This window comes from Hypanus sabinus, chromosome 31, assembly GCF_030144855.1.
Source record: "Hypanus sabinus isolate sHypSab1 chromosome 31, sHypSab1.hap1, whole genome shotgun sequence".
Classification (NCBI taxonomy): Eukaryota; Metazoa; Chordata; class Chondrichthyes; order Myliobatiformes; family Dasyatidae; genus Hypanus; species Hypanus sabinus.
Genome location: NC_082736.1, coordinates 1,096,423 through 1,111,006, shown reverse-complemented (window position 1 = coordinate 1,111,006; position 14,584 = coordinate 1,096,423). Strand labels below are relative to the sequence as shown.

The following is a 14,584-nucleotide window of genomic DNA, read 5'->3' as shown; positions in this document are numbered from 1 at the left end:
TCAGCTGCTTCCTCTAGCCGAGGGAAGATCTGGTGGCACAGCCCGGCGACTCTGCACCAAGTCTGCCCAGCCACGCCCTTCGGCCCATCTCCACCGTGCTGAATCTGCCGAGACTCTTTGACCCATCCACGTACCTATCCTATCCGCTCTTAAAACTGTGAGACCGAGCTCACGTGCACCTCGCTCCACCCCCTCGCCACCCTCAGAGTGAAGTTCTCCCTCGTGTTTCCCCGCAAACATTTCACCTTTCACCGTTAACCCTCGACTGGCTGTGGAGCCACCCCGCTGCAGTGGAATGAGCTCGTTTGCATTCACTCCTTTCTGCGCCTTACGAGGCCGAGTCACTAACTCAACGCTCAACCGGCTGGGTCTGAACCCGGGACCGCTCACCTTGCAGCCCAGTGCTGATGCCACTACCCCTGCCCCTTTACCCTCTCTGTACACCTCTATCAAACCTCCTCTCTGCACTCTCTGTCGTCCAAACCTATTCAATCTGTCCTTACAACTCAGGTCCTCCAGACCCAGCAACATTCTCTCTGTACTCTTTCAACCTTCTTGGCATCTTTCCTGTCGGCAGGTGACCAAAACTGCACACGGTACTCAAATCAGTCCCCAGCAACGTCTCACACAGCTGCAACAGTCTGTACCCAGTACTTTGGTTTATGAAGGCTTTCTTTACAACTCTGTCTAACAGCGATGCCACTTTCACACAGACATACTTTATTGATCCCGAGGGAAACTGGGTTTTGTTACAGTCGCACCAACCAAGATTAGTGTAGAAATATAGCAATATAAAACCATAAATAAATAAATAATGTTAATTATGCCCAGTGGAAATAAGTCCAGGACCAGCCTATCGGCTCAGGGTGTCTGACACTCCGAGGGAGGAGTTGTAAAGTTTGATGGCCACAGGCAGGAATGACTTCCTATGACGCTCAGTGTTGCATCTCAGTGGAATGAGTCTCTGGCTGAACGTACTCCTGTGCCTAACCAGTACATTATGGAGTGGATGGGAGTCATTGTCCAAGATGGCATGCAACTTGGACAGCATTCTCTTTTCAGACACCACCGTCAGAGAGTCCAGTTCCACCCCCACAACATCACTGGCCTCGCGAATGAGTTTGTTGATTCTGTTGGTGTCTGCTACCCTCAGCCTGCTGCCCCAGCACACAACAGCAAACATGATAGCACTGGCCACCACAGACTCGTGGAACATCCTCAGCATCGTCCAGCAGATGTTAAAGGACCTCAGTCTCCTCAGGAAGTAGAGACAGATCTGACCCTCCTTGTAGACAGCCTCAGCGTTCTTTGACCTGAGAATAGTTTATTGTCCATTCGTATCCCCAGGTATTTGTAATCCTCCACCATGTCCACACTGACCCTTTGGATGGAAACAGGGGTCACCGGTACCTTAGCCCTCCTCAGGTCCACCACCAGCTCCTTAGTGTCTTTCACATTAAGCTGCAGATGATTCTGCTCGCACCATGTGACAAAGTTTCCCACCGTAGCCCTGTACTCCGCCTCATCCCCCTTGCTGATGCATCCAACTCGGGCAGAGTCATCAGAAAACTTCTGAAGTTGGCAAGACTTTGTGCAGTAGTTGAAGTCTGAGGTGTAGATGGTGAAGAGAAAGGGAGACAGGACAGTCCCCTGTGGAGCCCCAGTGCTGCTGACCACTCTGTCTGACACAGTGTTGTAAGAGCATGTACTGTGGTCTGCCAGTCAGGTAATCAATAATCCATGACACCAGGGAAGCATCCATCTGCATCACTGTCAGCTTCTCACCCAGCAGAGCAGGGCGGATGGTGTTGAACGCACTGGAGAAGTCAAAAAACATGACCCTCACAGTGCTCGCCGGCTTGTCCAGGTGGGCGTAGACACGGTTCAGTGAAGCACGGCTCTGTAATCTCAAATCCTTTTGTTCCACCGCACTTCTAATGCCCTCCCGTTCACTGACCACAGAGTGGCCGAGGAGTGCTGGGGTGGGGAGGGAGGGTGGTGCAGGTGCAGACACCAAGCAAGGTCATCTGACTCCAAACAATTGGTTTATTGATCATTACAGAATGTCTCTCTGGTGCTTCCCGCTCCCTCCCCTCTCCCTTCCCCTTTTCCCAACCATGATTCCCCTCTCCCTGCCCCCTTCCCACTCTCAGTCCACAATAGAGACCCAGATCAGAATCAGGTTTATCATCACTCACATATAACCATATAACAACTACAGCATGGAAACAGGCCATCTCGGCCCTTCTAGTCCATGCCGAACGCTTACTTTCACCTAGTCCCACCGGCCTGCACTCAGCCCATAATCCTCCATTCCTTTCCCGTCCATATACCTATCCAATTTTACTTTAAATGACAATACCGAACCTGCCTCTACCACTTCTACTGGAAGCTCGTTCCACACAGCTACCACTCTCTGAGTCAAGAAATTGCCCCTCGTGTTACCCTTAAACTTCTGCCCCTTAACTCTCAACTTATGTCCTCTTGTTTGAATCTCCCCTACTCATGTCATGAAATCTGTTTTTTTTTGAGACAGCAGAACAGCGCGATACATAAAATTACTACAGTACCGTGCAAAAGTCTCAGGCACCCGAGCTATGTCTATATACAGTAGCCAGGGTGCACTGCAGGTAAACAGACAGTCACACAAACTATATATGTACTGTATTTGTCAACATGGAGCGGAGAGCGAGTTTGTAAATCTGGCGGGAGCAAAGGGTGTTGGGAATGGTGAGGGTGGAGCGCCGCGGGAGGGGTGTGGGACAGGGGGCAGAGAAGGAGTGTCAGAGGCGGGTTCAGACACACCCAGCCCTGAGACACCAGGCAAGGTCATTTGATTCCAAACAATTGGTTTATTGATCATTACAGAATGTCTCTCTGGTGCTTCCCACTCCCTCCTCTCTCCCTTCCCCTTTTCCCAACCATGATTCCCCTCTCCCTGCCCCCTTCCCACTCTCAGTCCACAATAGAGACCCAGATCAGAATCAGGTTTATCATTACTCACACACGTCAGGAAATGTGTTTTTTTTTGTGACAGCAGTACAGTGCGATACGTAAAATTACTACAGTACTGTGTAAAAGTCTAAGGCTCCCTGACTGTATGTATCCGCTTGAGAATTTTGCACAGGACTAAAAGGGTATAAACAGGGTGAATGCCATATTCCCCCTCCGGCTGGGTGAGACTAGAACTCGAGGGTACATCGCAGAGGGATATAGTCTGGCTGCAAGTCGATGGGACGAGGCAGGACAGGGTCAGCATGGATTTCACGGAGTGAAAGGCCTGCTTCTGTGCTCCGCGATGGCAACGGTTGAGAAGGATGTAAACAGGCAGGGAATGGAGAGACACAGACCACATGCGCACAGAGGGCCAGCACAGACCTTGCAGGCCGAAGGGCCTGTTCCCGTGCTGAACTAAGCCAAGAGAACCGGTGACCGCTCAGTGATGTCATTCCAGTCCCATGCCACACTGCCGATCCTGCTCCTGGACCAGGCTAACCAGGAGACCCAGTCCGCTAACCCAACCCTACCATCCAGCAGGTTTCAGACTCGAGACACTGGGAATTACAAATCAGGGACGTTGCCTGCGGCACGGAGAGTTTCACAGTAACGAAAGATCGCACCAACTTGGGCATTCAACCAGTGTGCAGAAGACAACAAAGTGTACAACCACGAAAAGAAAGAAATACCAACAATAATAAATAAACATCAAGAACATGAGATGAAAGTGAGTCCATCAGTTGGGGAAACATTACAACAATGAGACGAGTGAAGTTATCCCACAATCTATCCAACTGTGTTAGAATCACTGAGTATGCCCACAAGAAAATTAATCTCAGGGTTGTACATGGTGACATTTACATACTTCGATAACAAATTTACATTCAGCTTTGAAGAAGAAAGGCAGAGGATGAAAGGGGCTAGGAGCCGGAGTGAAGGCAGCAGGGAGGAGGAGCGGAAAAGGGAGGGAGGGAATCTCCCCCAGATAATCACCGGGGTAGAGGGGCAGGGAGGGAGGGAATCTCCCACAGATAACCACCGGGGTAGAGGGGCAGGGAGGGAGGGAATCTCCCACAGATAACCACCGGGGTAGAGGGGCAGGGAGGGAGGGAATCTCCCACAGATAACCACCGGGGAAGAGGGGCAGGGAGGGAGGGAATCTCCCACAGTAACCACCGGGGTAGAGGGGCAGGGAGGGAGGGAATCTCCCACAGATAACCACCGGGGTAGAGGGGCAGGGAGGGAGAATATCTCCCACAGTAACCACCGGGGTAGAGGGGCAGGGAGGGAGGGAATCTCCCACAGATAACCACTGGGGTAGAGGGGCAGGGTGGGAGGGAATCTCCCACAGATAACCACCGGGGTAGAGGGGCAGGGAGGGAGGGAATCTCCCACAGTAACCACCAGGTTATAGGGGCAGGGAGGATGGGAATCTCCCACAGTAACCACCAGGGTAGAGGGGCAGGGAGGATGGGAATCTCCCACAGTAACCACCGGGGTAGAGGGGCAGGGAGGGAGAATATCTCCCACAGTAACCACCGGGGTAGAGGGGCAGGGAGGGAGGGAATCTCCCACAGTAACCACCGGGGTAGAGGGGCAGGGAGGGAGGGAATCTCCCACAGTAACCACCGGGGTAGAGGGGCAGGGAGGGAGGGAATCTCCCACATATAACCACCGGGGTAGAGGGGCAGGGAGGATGGGAATCTCCCACAGATAACCACCGGGGTAGAGGGGCAGGGAGCGAGAATATCTCCCACAGTAACCACCGGGGTAGAGGGTCAGGGAGGGAGGGAATCTCCCACAGATAACCACCGGGGTAGAGGGGCAGGGAGGGAGGGAATCTCCCACAGATAACCACCGGGGTAGAGGGGCAGGGAGGGAGGGAATCTCCCACAGATAACCACCGGGGTAGAGGGGCAGGGAGGGAGGGAATCTCCCACAGATAACCACCGGGGTAGAGGGGCAGGGAGGGAGGGAATCTCCTACAGTAACCACCGGGGTAGAGGGGCAGGGAGGGAGGCAATCTCCCACAGATAACCACCGGGGTAGAGGGGCAGGGAGGGAGGGAATCTCCCACAGATTACCACCGGGGTAGAGGGGCAGGGAGGGAGGGAATCTCCCACAGTAACCACCGGGGTAGAGGGGCAGGGAGGGAGGGAATCTCCCACAGTAACCACCGGGGTAGAGGGGCAGGGAGGGAGGGAATCTCCCACTGGTAGCCACCGGGGTAGAGGGGCAGGGAGAGAGGGAATCTCCCACATATAACCACCGGGGTAGAGGGGCAGGGAGGGAGGGAATCTCCCACATATAACCACCGGGGTAGAGGGGCAGGGAGGGAGGGAATCTCCCACATATAACCACCGGGGTAGAGGGGCAGGGAGGGAGGGAATCTCCCACATATAACCACCGGGGTAGAGGGGCAGGGAGGGAGGGAATCTCCCACATATAACCACCGGGGTAGAGGGGCAGGGAGGGAGGGAATCTCCCACATATAACCACCGGGGTAGAGGGGCAGGGAGGGAGGGAATCTCCCACAGTAACCACCGGGATAGAGGAGCAGGGAGGGAGGGAATCTCCCACAGATAACCACCGGGGTAGAGGGGCAGGGAGGGAGGGAATCTCCCACAGATAACCACCGGGGTAGAGGGGCAGGGAGGGAGGGAATCTCCCACAGTAACCACCGGGATAGAGGGGCAGGGAGGGAGGGAATCTCCCACAGATAACCACTGGGGTAGAGGGGCAGGGAGGGAGAATATCTCCCACAGTAACCACCGGGATAGAGGGGCAGGGAGGGAGGGAATCTCCCACAGTAACCACCGGGGTAGAGGGGCAGGGAGGGAGGGAATCTCCCACAGTAACCACCGGGGTAGAGGGGCAGGGAGGGAGGGAATCTCCCACAGTAACCACCGGGGTAGAGGGGCAGGGAGGGAGGGAATCTCCCACAGTAACCACCGGGGTAGAGGGAGGTAATCTCCCACAGTAACCACCGGGGTAGAGGGAGGTAATCTCCCACAGTAACCACCGGGGTAGAGGGAGGTAATCTCCCACAGTAACCACCGGGGTAGAGGGAGGTAATCTCCCACAGTAACCACCGGGGTAGAGGGGCAGGGAGGGAGGGAATCTCCCACAGTAACCACCGGGGTAGAGGGGCAGGGAGGGAGGGAATCTCCCACAGTAACCACCGGGGTAGAGGGAGGTAATCTCCCACAGTAACCACCGGGGTAGAGGGGCAGGGAGGGAGGGAATCTCCCACAGATAACCACCGGGGTAGAGGGGCAGGGAGGGAGGGAATCTCCCACAGTAACCACCGGGGTAGAGGGGCAGGGAGGGAGGGAATCTCCCACAGTAACCACCGGGGTAGAGGGGCAGGGAGGGAGGGAATCTCCCACAGTAACCACCGGGGTAGAGGGAGGTAATCTCCCACAGTAACCACCGGGGTAGAGGGAGGTAATCTCCCACAGTAACCACCGGGGTAGAGGGAGGTAATCTCCCACAGTAACCACCGGGGTAGAGGGGCAGGGAGGGAGGGAATCTCCCACAGTAACCACCGGGGTAGAGGGGCAGGGAGGGAGGGAATCTCCCACAGTAACCACCGGGGTAGAGGGAGGTAATCTCCCACAGTAACCACCGGGGTAGAGGGAGGTAATCTCCCACAGTAACCACCGGGGTAGAGGGAGGTAATCTCCCACAGTAACCACCGGGGTAGAGGGGCAGGGAGGGAGGGAATCTCCCACAGTAACCACCGGGGTAGAGGGGCAGGGAGGGAGGGAATCTCCCACAGTAACCACCGGGGTAGAGGGGCAGGGAGGGAGGGAATCTCCCACTGGTAGCCACCGGGGTAGAGGGGCAGGGAGGGAGGGAATCTCCCACAGTAACCACCGGGGTAGAGGGGCAGGGAGGGAGGGAATCTCCCACAGTAACCACCGGGGTAGAGGGGCAGGGAGGGAGGGAATCTCCCACAGTAACCACCGGGGTAGAGGGGCAGGGAGGGAGGGAATCTCCCACATATAACCACCGGGGTAGAGGGGCAGGGAGGATGGGAATCTCCCACAGATAACCACCGGGGTAGAGGGGCAGGGAGCGAGAATATCTCCCACAGTAACCACCGGGGTAGAGGGTCAGGGAGGGAGGGAATCTCCCACAGATAACCACCGGGGTAGAGGGGCAGGGAGGGAGGGAATCTCCCACAGATAACCACCGGGGTAGAGGGGCAGGGAGGGAGGGAATCTCCCACAGATAACCACCGGGGTAGAGGGGCAGGGAGGGAGGGAATCTCCCACAGATAACCACCGGGGTAGAGGGGCAGGGAGGGAGGGAATCTCCTACAGTAACCACCGGGGTAGAGGGGCAGGGAGGGAGGCAATCTCCCACAGATAACCACCGGGGTAGAGGGGCAGGGAGGGAGGGAATCTCCCACAGATTACCACCGGGGTAGAGGGGCAGGGAGGGAGGGAATCTCCCACAGTAACCACCGGGGTAGAGGGGCAGGGAGGGAGGGAATCTCCCACAGTAACCACCGGGGTAGAGGGGCAGGGAGGGAGGGAATCTCCCACTGGTAGCCACCGGGGTAGAGGGGCAGGGAGAGAGGGAATCTCCCACATATAACCACCGGGGTAGAGGGGCAGGGAGGGAGGGAATCTCCCACATATAACCACCGGGGTAGAGGGGCAGGGAGGGAGGGAATCTCCCACATATAACCACCGGGGTAGAGGGGCAGGGAGGGAGGGAATCTCCCACATATAACCACCGGGGTAGAGGGGCAGGGAGGGAGGGAATCTCCCACATATAACCACCGGGGTAGAGGGGCAGGGAGGGAGGGAATCTCCCACATATAACCACCGGGGTAGAGGGGCAGGGAGGGAGGGAATCTCCCACAGTAACCACCGGGATAGAGGAGCAGGGAGGGAGGGAATCTCCCACAGATAACCACCGGGGTAGAGGGGCAGGGAGGGAGGGAATCTCCCACAGATAACCACCGGGGTAGAGGGGCAGGGAGGGAGGGAATCTCCCACAGTAACCACCGGGATAGAGGGGCAGGGAGGGAGGGAATCTCCCACAGATAACCACTGGGGTAGAGGGGCAGGGAGGGAGAATATCTCCCACAGTAACCACCGGGATAGAGGGGCAGGGAGGGAGGGAATCTCCCACAGTAACCACCGGGGTAGAGGGGCAGGGAGGGAGGGAATCTCCCACAGTAACCACCGGGGTAGAGGGGCAGGGAGGGAGGGAATCTCCCACAGTAACCACCGGGGTAGAGGGGCAGGGAGGGAGGGAATCTCCCACAGTAACCACCGGGGTAGAGGGAGGTAATCTCCCACAGTAACCACCGGGGTAGAGGGAGGTAATCTCCCACAGTAACCACCGGGGTAGAGGGAGGTAATCTCCCACAGTAACCACCGGGGTAGAGGGAGGTAATCTCCCACAGTAACCACCGGGGTAGAGGGGCAGGGAGGGAGGGAATCTCCCACAGTAACCACCGGGGTAGAGGGGCAGGGAGGGAGGGAATCTCCCACAGTAACCACCGGGGTAGAGGGAGGTAATCTCCCACAGTAACCACCGGGGTAGAGGGGCAGGGAGGGAGGGAATCTCCCACAGATAACCACCGGGGTAGAGGGGCAGGGAGGGAGGGAATCTCCCACAGTAACCACCGGGGTAGAGGGGCAGGGAGGGAGGGAATCTCCCACAGTAACCACCGGGGTAGAGGGGCAGGGAGGGAGGGAATCTCCCACAGTAACCACCGGGGTAGAGGGAGGTAATCTCCCACAGTAACCACCGGGGTAGAGGGAGGTAATCTCCCACAGTAACCACCGGGGTAGAGGGAGGTAATCTCCCACAGTAACCACCGGGGTAGAGGGGCAGGGAGGGAGGGAATCTCCCACAGTAACCACCGGGGTAGAGGGGCAGGGAGGGAGGGAATCTCCCACAGTAACCACCGGGGTAGAGGGAGGTAATCTCCCACAGTAACCACCGGGGTAGAGGGAGGTAATCTCCCACAGTAACCACCGGGGTAGAGGGAGGTAATCTCCCACAGTAACCACCGGGGTAGAGGGGCAGGGAGGGAGGGAATCTCCCACAGTAACCACCGGGGTAGAGGGGCAGGGAGGGAGGGAATCTCCCACAGTAACCACCGGGGTAGAGGGGCAGGGAGGGAGGGAATCTCCCACTGGTAGCCACCGGGGTAGAGGGGCAGGGAGGGAGGGAATCTCCCACAGTAACCACCGGGGTAGAGGGGCAGGGAGGGAGGGAATCTCCCACAGTAACCACCGGGGTAGAGGGGCAGGGAGGGAGGGAATCTCCCACAGTAACCACCGGGGTAGAGGGGCAGGGAGGGAGGGAATCTCCCACAGATAACCACCGGGGTAGAGGGGCAGGGAGGGAGGGAATCTCCCACAGTAACCACCGGGGTAGAGGGGCAGGGAGGGAGGGAATCTCCCACAGTAACCACCGGGGTAGAGGGGCAGGGAGGGAGGGAATCTCCCACAGATAACCACCGGGGTAGAGGGGCAGGGAGGGAGGGAATCTCCCACAGATAACCACCGGGGTAGAGGGGCAGGGAGGGAGGGAATCTCCCACAGATAACCACCGGGGTAGAGGGGCAGGGAGGGAGGGAATCTCCCACAGTAACCACCGGGGTAGAGGGGCAGGGAGGGAGGGAATCTCCCACAGATAACCACCGGGGTAGAGGGGCAGGGAGGGAGGGAATCTCCCACAGATAACCACCGGGGTAGAGGGGCCCTTTCTGTCCGGTACACCCCTGCCACTGGAGCCAATCGATGCTAATCCCAACGACCAGCCTGGGTCACTGAATCTTCAACCGGATCCCCCCCCACCAGCTTGTACACATGCCCTCTTGGTGCAGATACCCCGCTCCCACCACCAGCGCTGGGAGTGACAAGGGTCAGATGTCAAAGGTGAGGGTGGCAGGGCCAGCATCAGGGTTAAAGCAGGGAGCGGGTGAGAGAGGCAGGACGAGGGTGGGGGATCGGGGGCCACGCTTACCCGCGCCGTCACCCGGTACTCGGTGAAGCCGTGCGGGTGCAGCCGCGGCTCCGACACCCGGTACTCGCAGCGCTCGGCCCGGCCCCGGTGGCAGGCCATGGCCCTCTGCCCAGCGCGCAGGCGCGGCCCCGCCCATTCCACCCAGGGCGCAGGCGCGGCCCCCCCTTTCCCCGGCCCCGCCCATTCAACCCAGGGCGCAGGCGCGGCCCCCGTTCTCCGGCCCCGCCCATTCCACCCAGAGCGCAGGCGCAGCCTCCGTTCCCCGGCCCCGCCTATTCCACGCAGTGCGCAGGCGCTGTCACTCACCCTGGCTCCGCCCATTCCACCCAGGGCGCAGGCGCAGACCGCTCCCCAGCCCCGTCCTTTCCACCCAGCGCGCTGGTTCGCTAGGTCCCGCCTGTTCCACCCAGGGCGCAGGCGCAGATCGCTCCCCAGCTCCGCCCATTCCAGCTAGGGCGCAGGCGCTGTCACTCACCCTGGCTCCGCCCATTCCACCCAGGGCGCAGGCGCAGACCGCTCCCCAGCCCCGTCCTTTCCACCCAATGCGCAGGCGCGGACCCGCTCCTGGCCCCGCCCATTCTACCCAGGGCGCTGGCCCTGTCACTCACCCTGGTCCCGCCCACCCCACCCAATGCGCAGGCGCGGACTCTCGCCGCTGCCCCGCCTATTGCACGCAGTGCGCATGCCCTTCGTATTAGCTGAACGAGGTGAGTTGGTCAACAACTGGCCAGCTGACCTTATCCTTTGTGCCCGGACTGTGCCAGTCTAAAATGTCTCTTAAAAGTATCTGCCTCTCCCAGCATAGTCCAGGAGTTAAAACGCCTATCCCTCTGGTATGAGACATTTCCACCCTGTCTGTGCCCCTCGTCATCTTGTCCGGCCTCTCCTGATAGCATTTGCCCTCTAAACCAGGCAGCATCCTGGTGAACCTCTTCTGCCCCCGCTCCAAAGCCTCGACATCCTTCCTGTAGTGGGGCGACCAGAAACGTACGCCGTGGTGCCTAACCATATGAAACTGAAACATCCTGACTTCTGAACTCTGTTCCTTGACCAATTCCACATGCCGGCATCACCACCCTATCAAACTGCATAGCCACTCTCAGGGGCTATGAAATTGGAGCCTTTGCTCAGCAATTTCAGGAAGTTTATTGTATACATTTGTGTGACAGTAAATGTACCTACTGAAAGCTCTCATTTGACATACCAAGGTGCAGCACCACACGTAGCAGGGTTAGACTCCATCTCCATCCATATCTCAAATGAATCTATATCCCATTCATCTTTGTATCACCTCCAAACTTATTAACCTACACATTCACACTTTCATCTGCAGGTCATTTGTATACACCACAAACAGCAGAGGTCCCACTAATTACAGACCCCCAGCTGGAATAAGCACCCTCAACCACCACACTCTGATCTGCTATGGGCAGGCCAGACCCGAACCCAAACAGCCAATTCGCCTTGCAACTTAATCTTCTGGATGAGCTGCCCTTAAACAGACGACATCCACAGCTCTACCTTCAATGCTGGGACAGCACGGTAGGATAGCGGTTAGCACAAGGCTTTACGGTACCGATGACTCACGTTCAATTCCCTCCGCTGCCCATAAGGAGTTTGTATGTTCTCCACGTGACTGCCTGGGTCTCCTCCCACAGTCCGAAGATGTAACAGTCGGTAGGTTAATTGGTCATTGTAAATTGTCCAATTAGGATTAAATTGTGGGAAATCACTGGCTGGTGTGGCTTTGTATTGCTTACTGTATCTCAGGAATTATATCCCCCCACCCCACCCCTCAATCAAGTTAGTAACCAAGACTTGCTCAGCAGAAAGTCAGACGACAACATTTTTCCAAACGTTTGTTTAACCCTCAGGCTCGGCCAGCTCGTGTTTGTAAGCAGCCTGGGAAATCACGTTTGTGTGGATGCTGTGTAATGTACCCCCAGTTACAAACCCACAATGCAAAATATCAGATGGTACACCATCTGCAGTTAAATGATTGCACTTTGTGAATCTTAATCTGAATATATGGTAAGTAATGAGAATAAACAAAAATACTTCCCAACCACTGACCTGAGACTCTATCGTTTCCAGGATTATCCCCGTTTCCCTTGTATAATGGAACAGCAGCAATTTGACAGTCCTCCAGGACTTGGCCTGTGGCGAGAGAGGAGACAAGGCCCCAGCAATCTCTTCTCTTGCCTCTCTCAATAACCTGGGGTAAATCCCATTAGGGCCTGAGGGAATTATCCTTTCTGAGGTGTCTCAGAAGGATGCTCTCCTTCTTTAACTTCAAAATGCCCTTGCACATCACCGACCTCACGCATTTCTGCTCAGTAAATACCGATGTGAAGTACTTTCTAAGGATCTCACCTACGTCCAAGCGAATGCCCCCCCCCCCCATCCTTCGGTGATCCCACCCTCATTGACTCTTGCTCTTGAAGAAGAAATTTGGCCTGTCCCCTAAAACTCTCACTAATTTTTATAGGTGCACCGTAGAAAGCATTCTTCTAGGGTGCATCACAACCTGGTATGGAAGTTGTCCTGTCCAAGACTGGAAGAAGCTGCAGAAGATCGTGAACATAGCCCAGCACATCACACAAACCAATCTTCCATCCTTGGACTCACTTCACACCGCACGCTGTCAGAGCAGAGCTGCCAGGATAATCAAGGACACGACCCACCCAGCCAACACACTTTTTGTCCCACTTCCCTCTGGGAGACGGTTCAGGAGCTTGAAGATTGGTACGGCCAGATTTGGGAACAGCTTCTTTCCAACTGTGATAAGACTGCTGAATGGATCCTGACCCGGATCTGGGCCGTACCCTTCCAAGTATCCGGACCTGACTTGCACTACCTTACTTTCCCTTTTCTATTTTCTAATTATGATTTATAATTTAAATTTTTATTATATTTACTTCAATTTGTACTTCAGGGAGCGCGAAACTATCATTGTGATGATTGTACCCCTAGTATCAGAGTGATTTCACCCTTCCTATTTTACGATTCCACCCATACAGACTCAGTGGACAAGCCTCCTTTATGCCCCCTCTGAGTGCAGCAAGTCCATGGGTGTCTGTATCTCTGAGGATCTAACCTGGTCCCAACATATCGATGTAGTTATAAAGAAGGCAAGACAGCAGCTATACTTCATTAGGAGTTTGAAGAGATTTGGCATGTCAACAAATACACTCAAAAATTTCTAGAGTTGTACCGTGGTGACCATTCTGACAGGCTGCGTCACTGTCTGGTATGGAGGGGCTACTGCATTCTGACAGGCTGCTTCACTGTCTGGTACGGAGGGGCTACTGCATTCTGACAGGCTGCATCACTGTCTGGTATGGAGGGGCTAATGCATTCTGACAGGCTGCATCACTGTCTGGTACGGAGGGGCTACTGCATTCTGACAGGCTGCATCACTGTCTGGAATGGAGGGGCTAATGCATTCTGACAGGCTGCTTCACTGTCTGGTACGGAGGGGCTACTGCATTCTGACAGGCTTGCATCACTGTCTGGAATGGAGGGGCTAATGCATTCTGACAGGCTGCATCACTGACTGGTACGGAGAGGCTACTGCATTCTGACAGGCTGCATCACTGTCTGGTACGGAGGGGCTACTGCATTCTGACAGGCTGCATCACTGTCTGGTATGGAGGGGCTAATGCATTCTGACAGGCTGCATCACTGTCTGGTATGGAGGGGCTAATGCATTCTGACAGGCTGCATCACTGTCTGGTACGGAGGGGCTACTGCATTCTGACAGACTGCATCACTGTCTGGTATGGAGGGGCTACTGCATTCTGACAGGCTGCATCACTGTCTGGTATGGAGGGGCTAATGCATTCTGACAGGCTGCATCACTGTCTGGTACGGAGGGGCTACTGCATTCTGACAGACTGCATCACTGTCTGGTACGGAGGGGCTACTGCATTCTGACAGGCTGCATCACTGTCTGGTACGGAGGGGCTACTGCATTCTGACAGACTGCATCACTGTCTGGTACGGAGGGGCTACTGCATTCTGACAGGCTGCATCACTGTCTGGTATGGAGGGGCTACTGCACGGGACCGAAAGAAGCTGCAGAGGGTTTGTAAATCTAGTCAGCTCCATCTTGGGCACTAGCCTACAAAGTACCCAGGACATCTTCAGGGAGCGGTGTCTCAGAAAGGCAGTGTCCATTATTAAACACCTCCAGCACCCAGGGCATGTCCTTTTCTCACTGTTACCATCAGGGAGGAGGTACAGGAGCCTGAAGACACACACTCAGTGATTCAGGAATAGCTTCTTCCCCTCTGCCATCTGATTCCTAAATGGACATTGAACACTTGGACACTAACTAACTTTTTAATATATATTAATTCTGTTTTTGGCACAATTTTTAATCTATTTGATATACATGTACTGTAATTGATTTACTTATTATTTTTTCTTCTATATTATGTATTGCATTGAACTGCTGCTGCTAACAAATTTCACGACACATGCCGGTGATAATAAACCTGATTCTGATTATTAGTGCAATCCTCCCACCTCTCTTACCCCCACCCATCTTTTCTAAACAATGAAATCTGAAACCGTATGACATGAA

General features: G+C 55.6%; 1 protein-coding gene across 2 annotated transcripts in view; it reads right to left on the bottom strand.

Moving 5' to 3' along the window:
• Positions 1-10,124, bottom strand: part of LOC132383726 (sorting nexin-15-like) — a 237,046-nt gene extending 226,922 nt beyond the window's left edge. For both annotated transcript variants that reach the window (XM_059954919.1, XM_059954918.1), the window contains exon 1: positions 9,997-10,124. In XM_059954919.1, coding sequence (XP_059810902.1) covers positions 9,997-10,095 — 99 coding nt within the window. In that variant the 5' untranslated portion in view covers positions 10,096-10,124. The remainder of the gene's footprint in view (positions 1-9,996) is intronic.
• Positions 10,125-14,584: the final 4,460 nt, after the last annotated feature.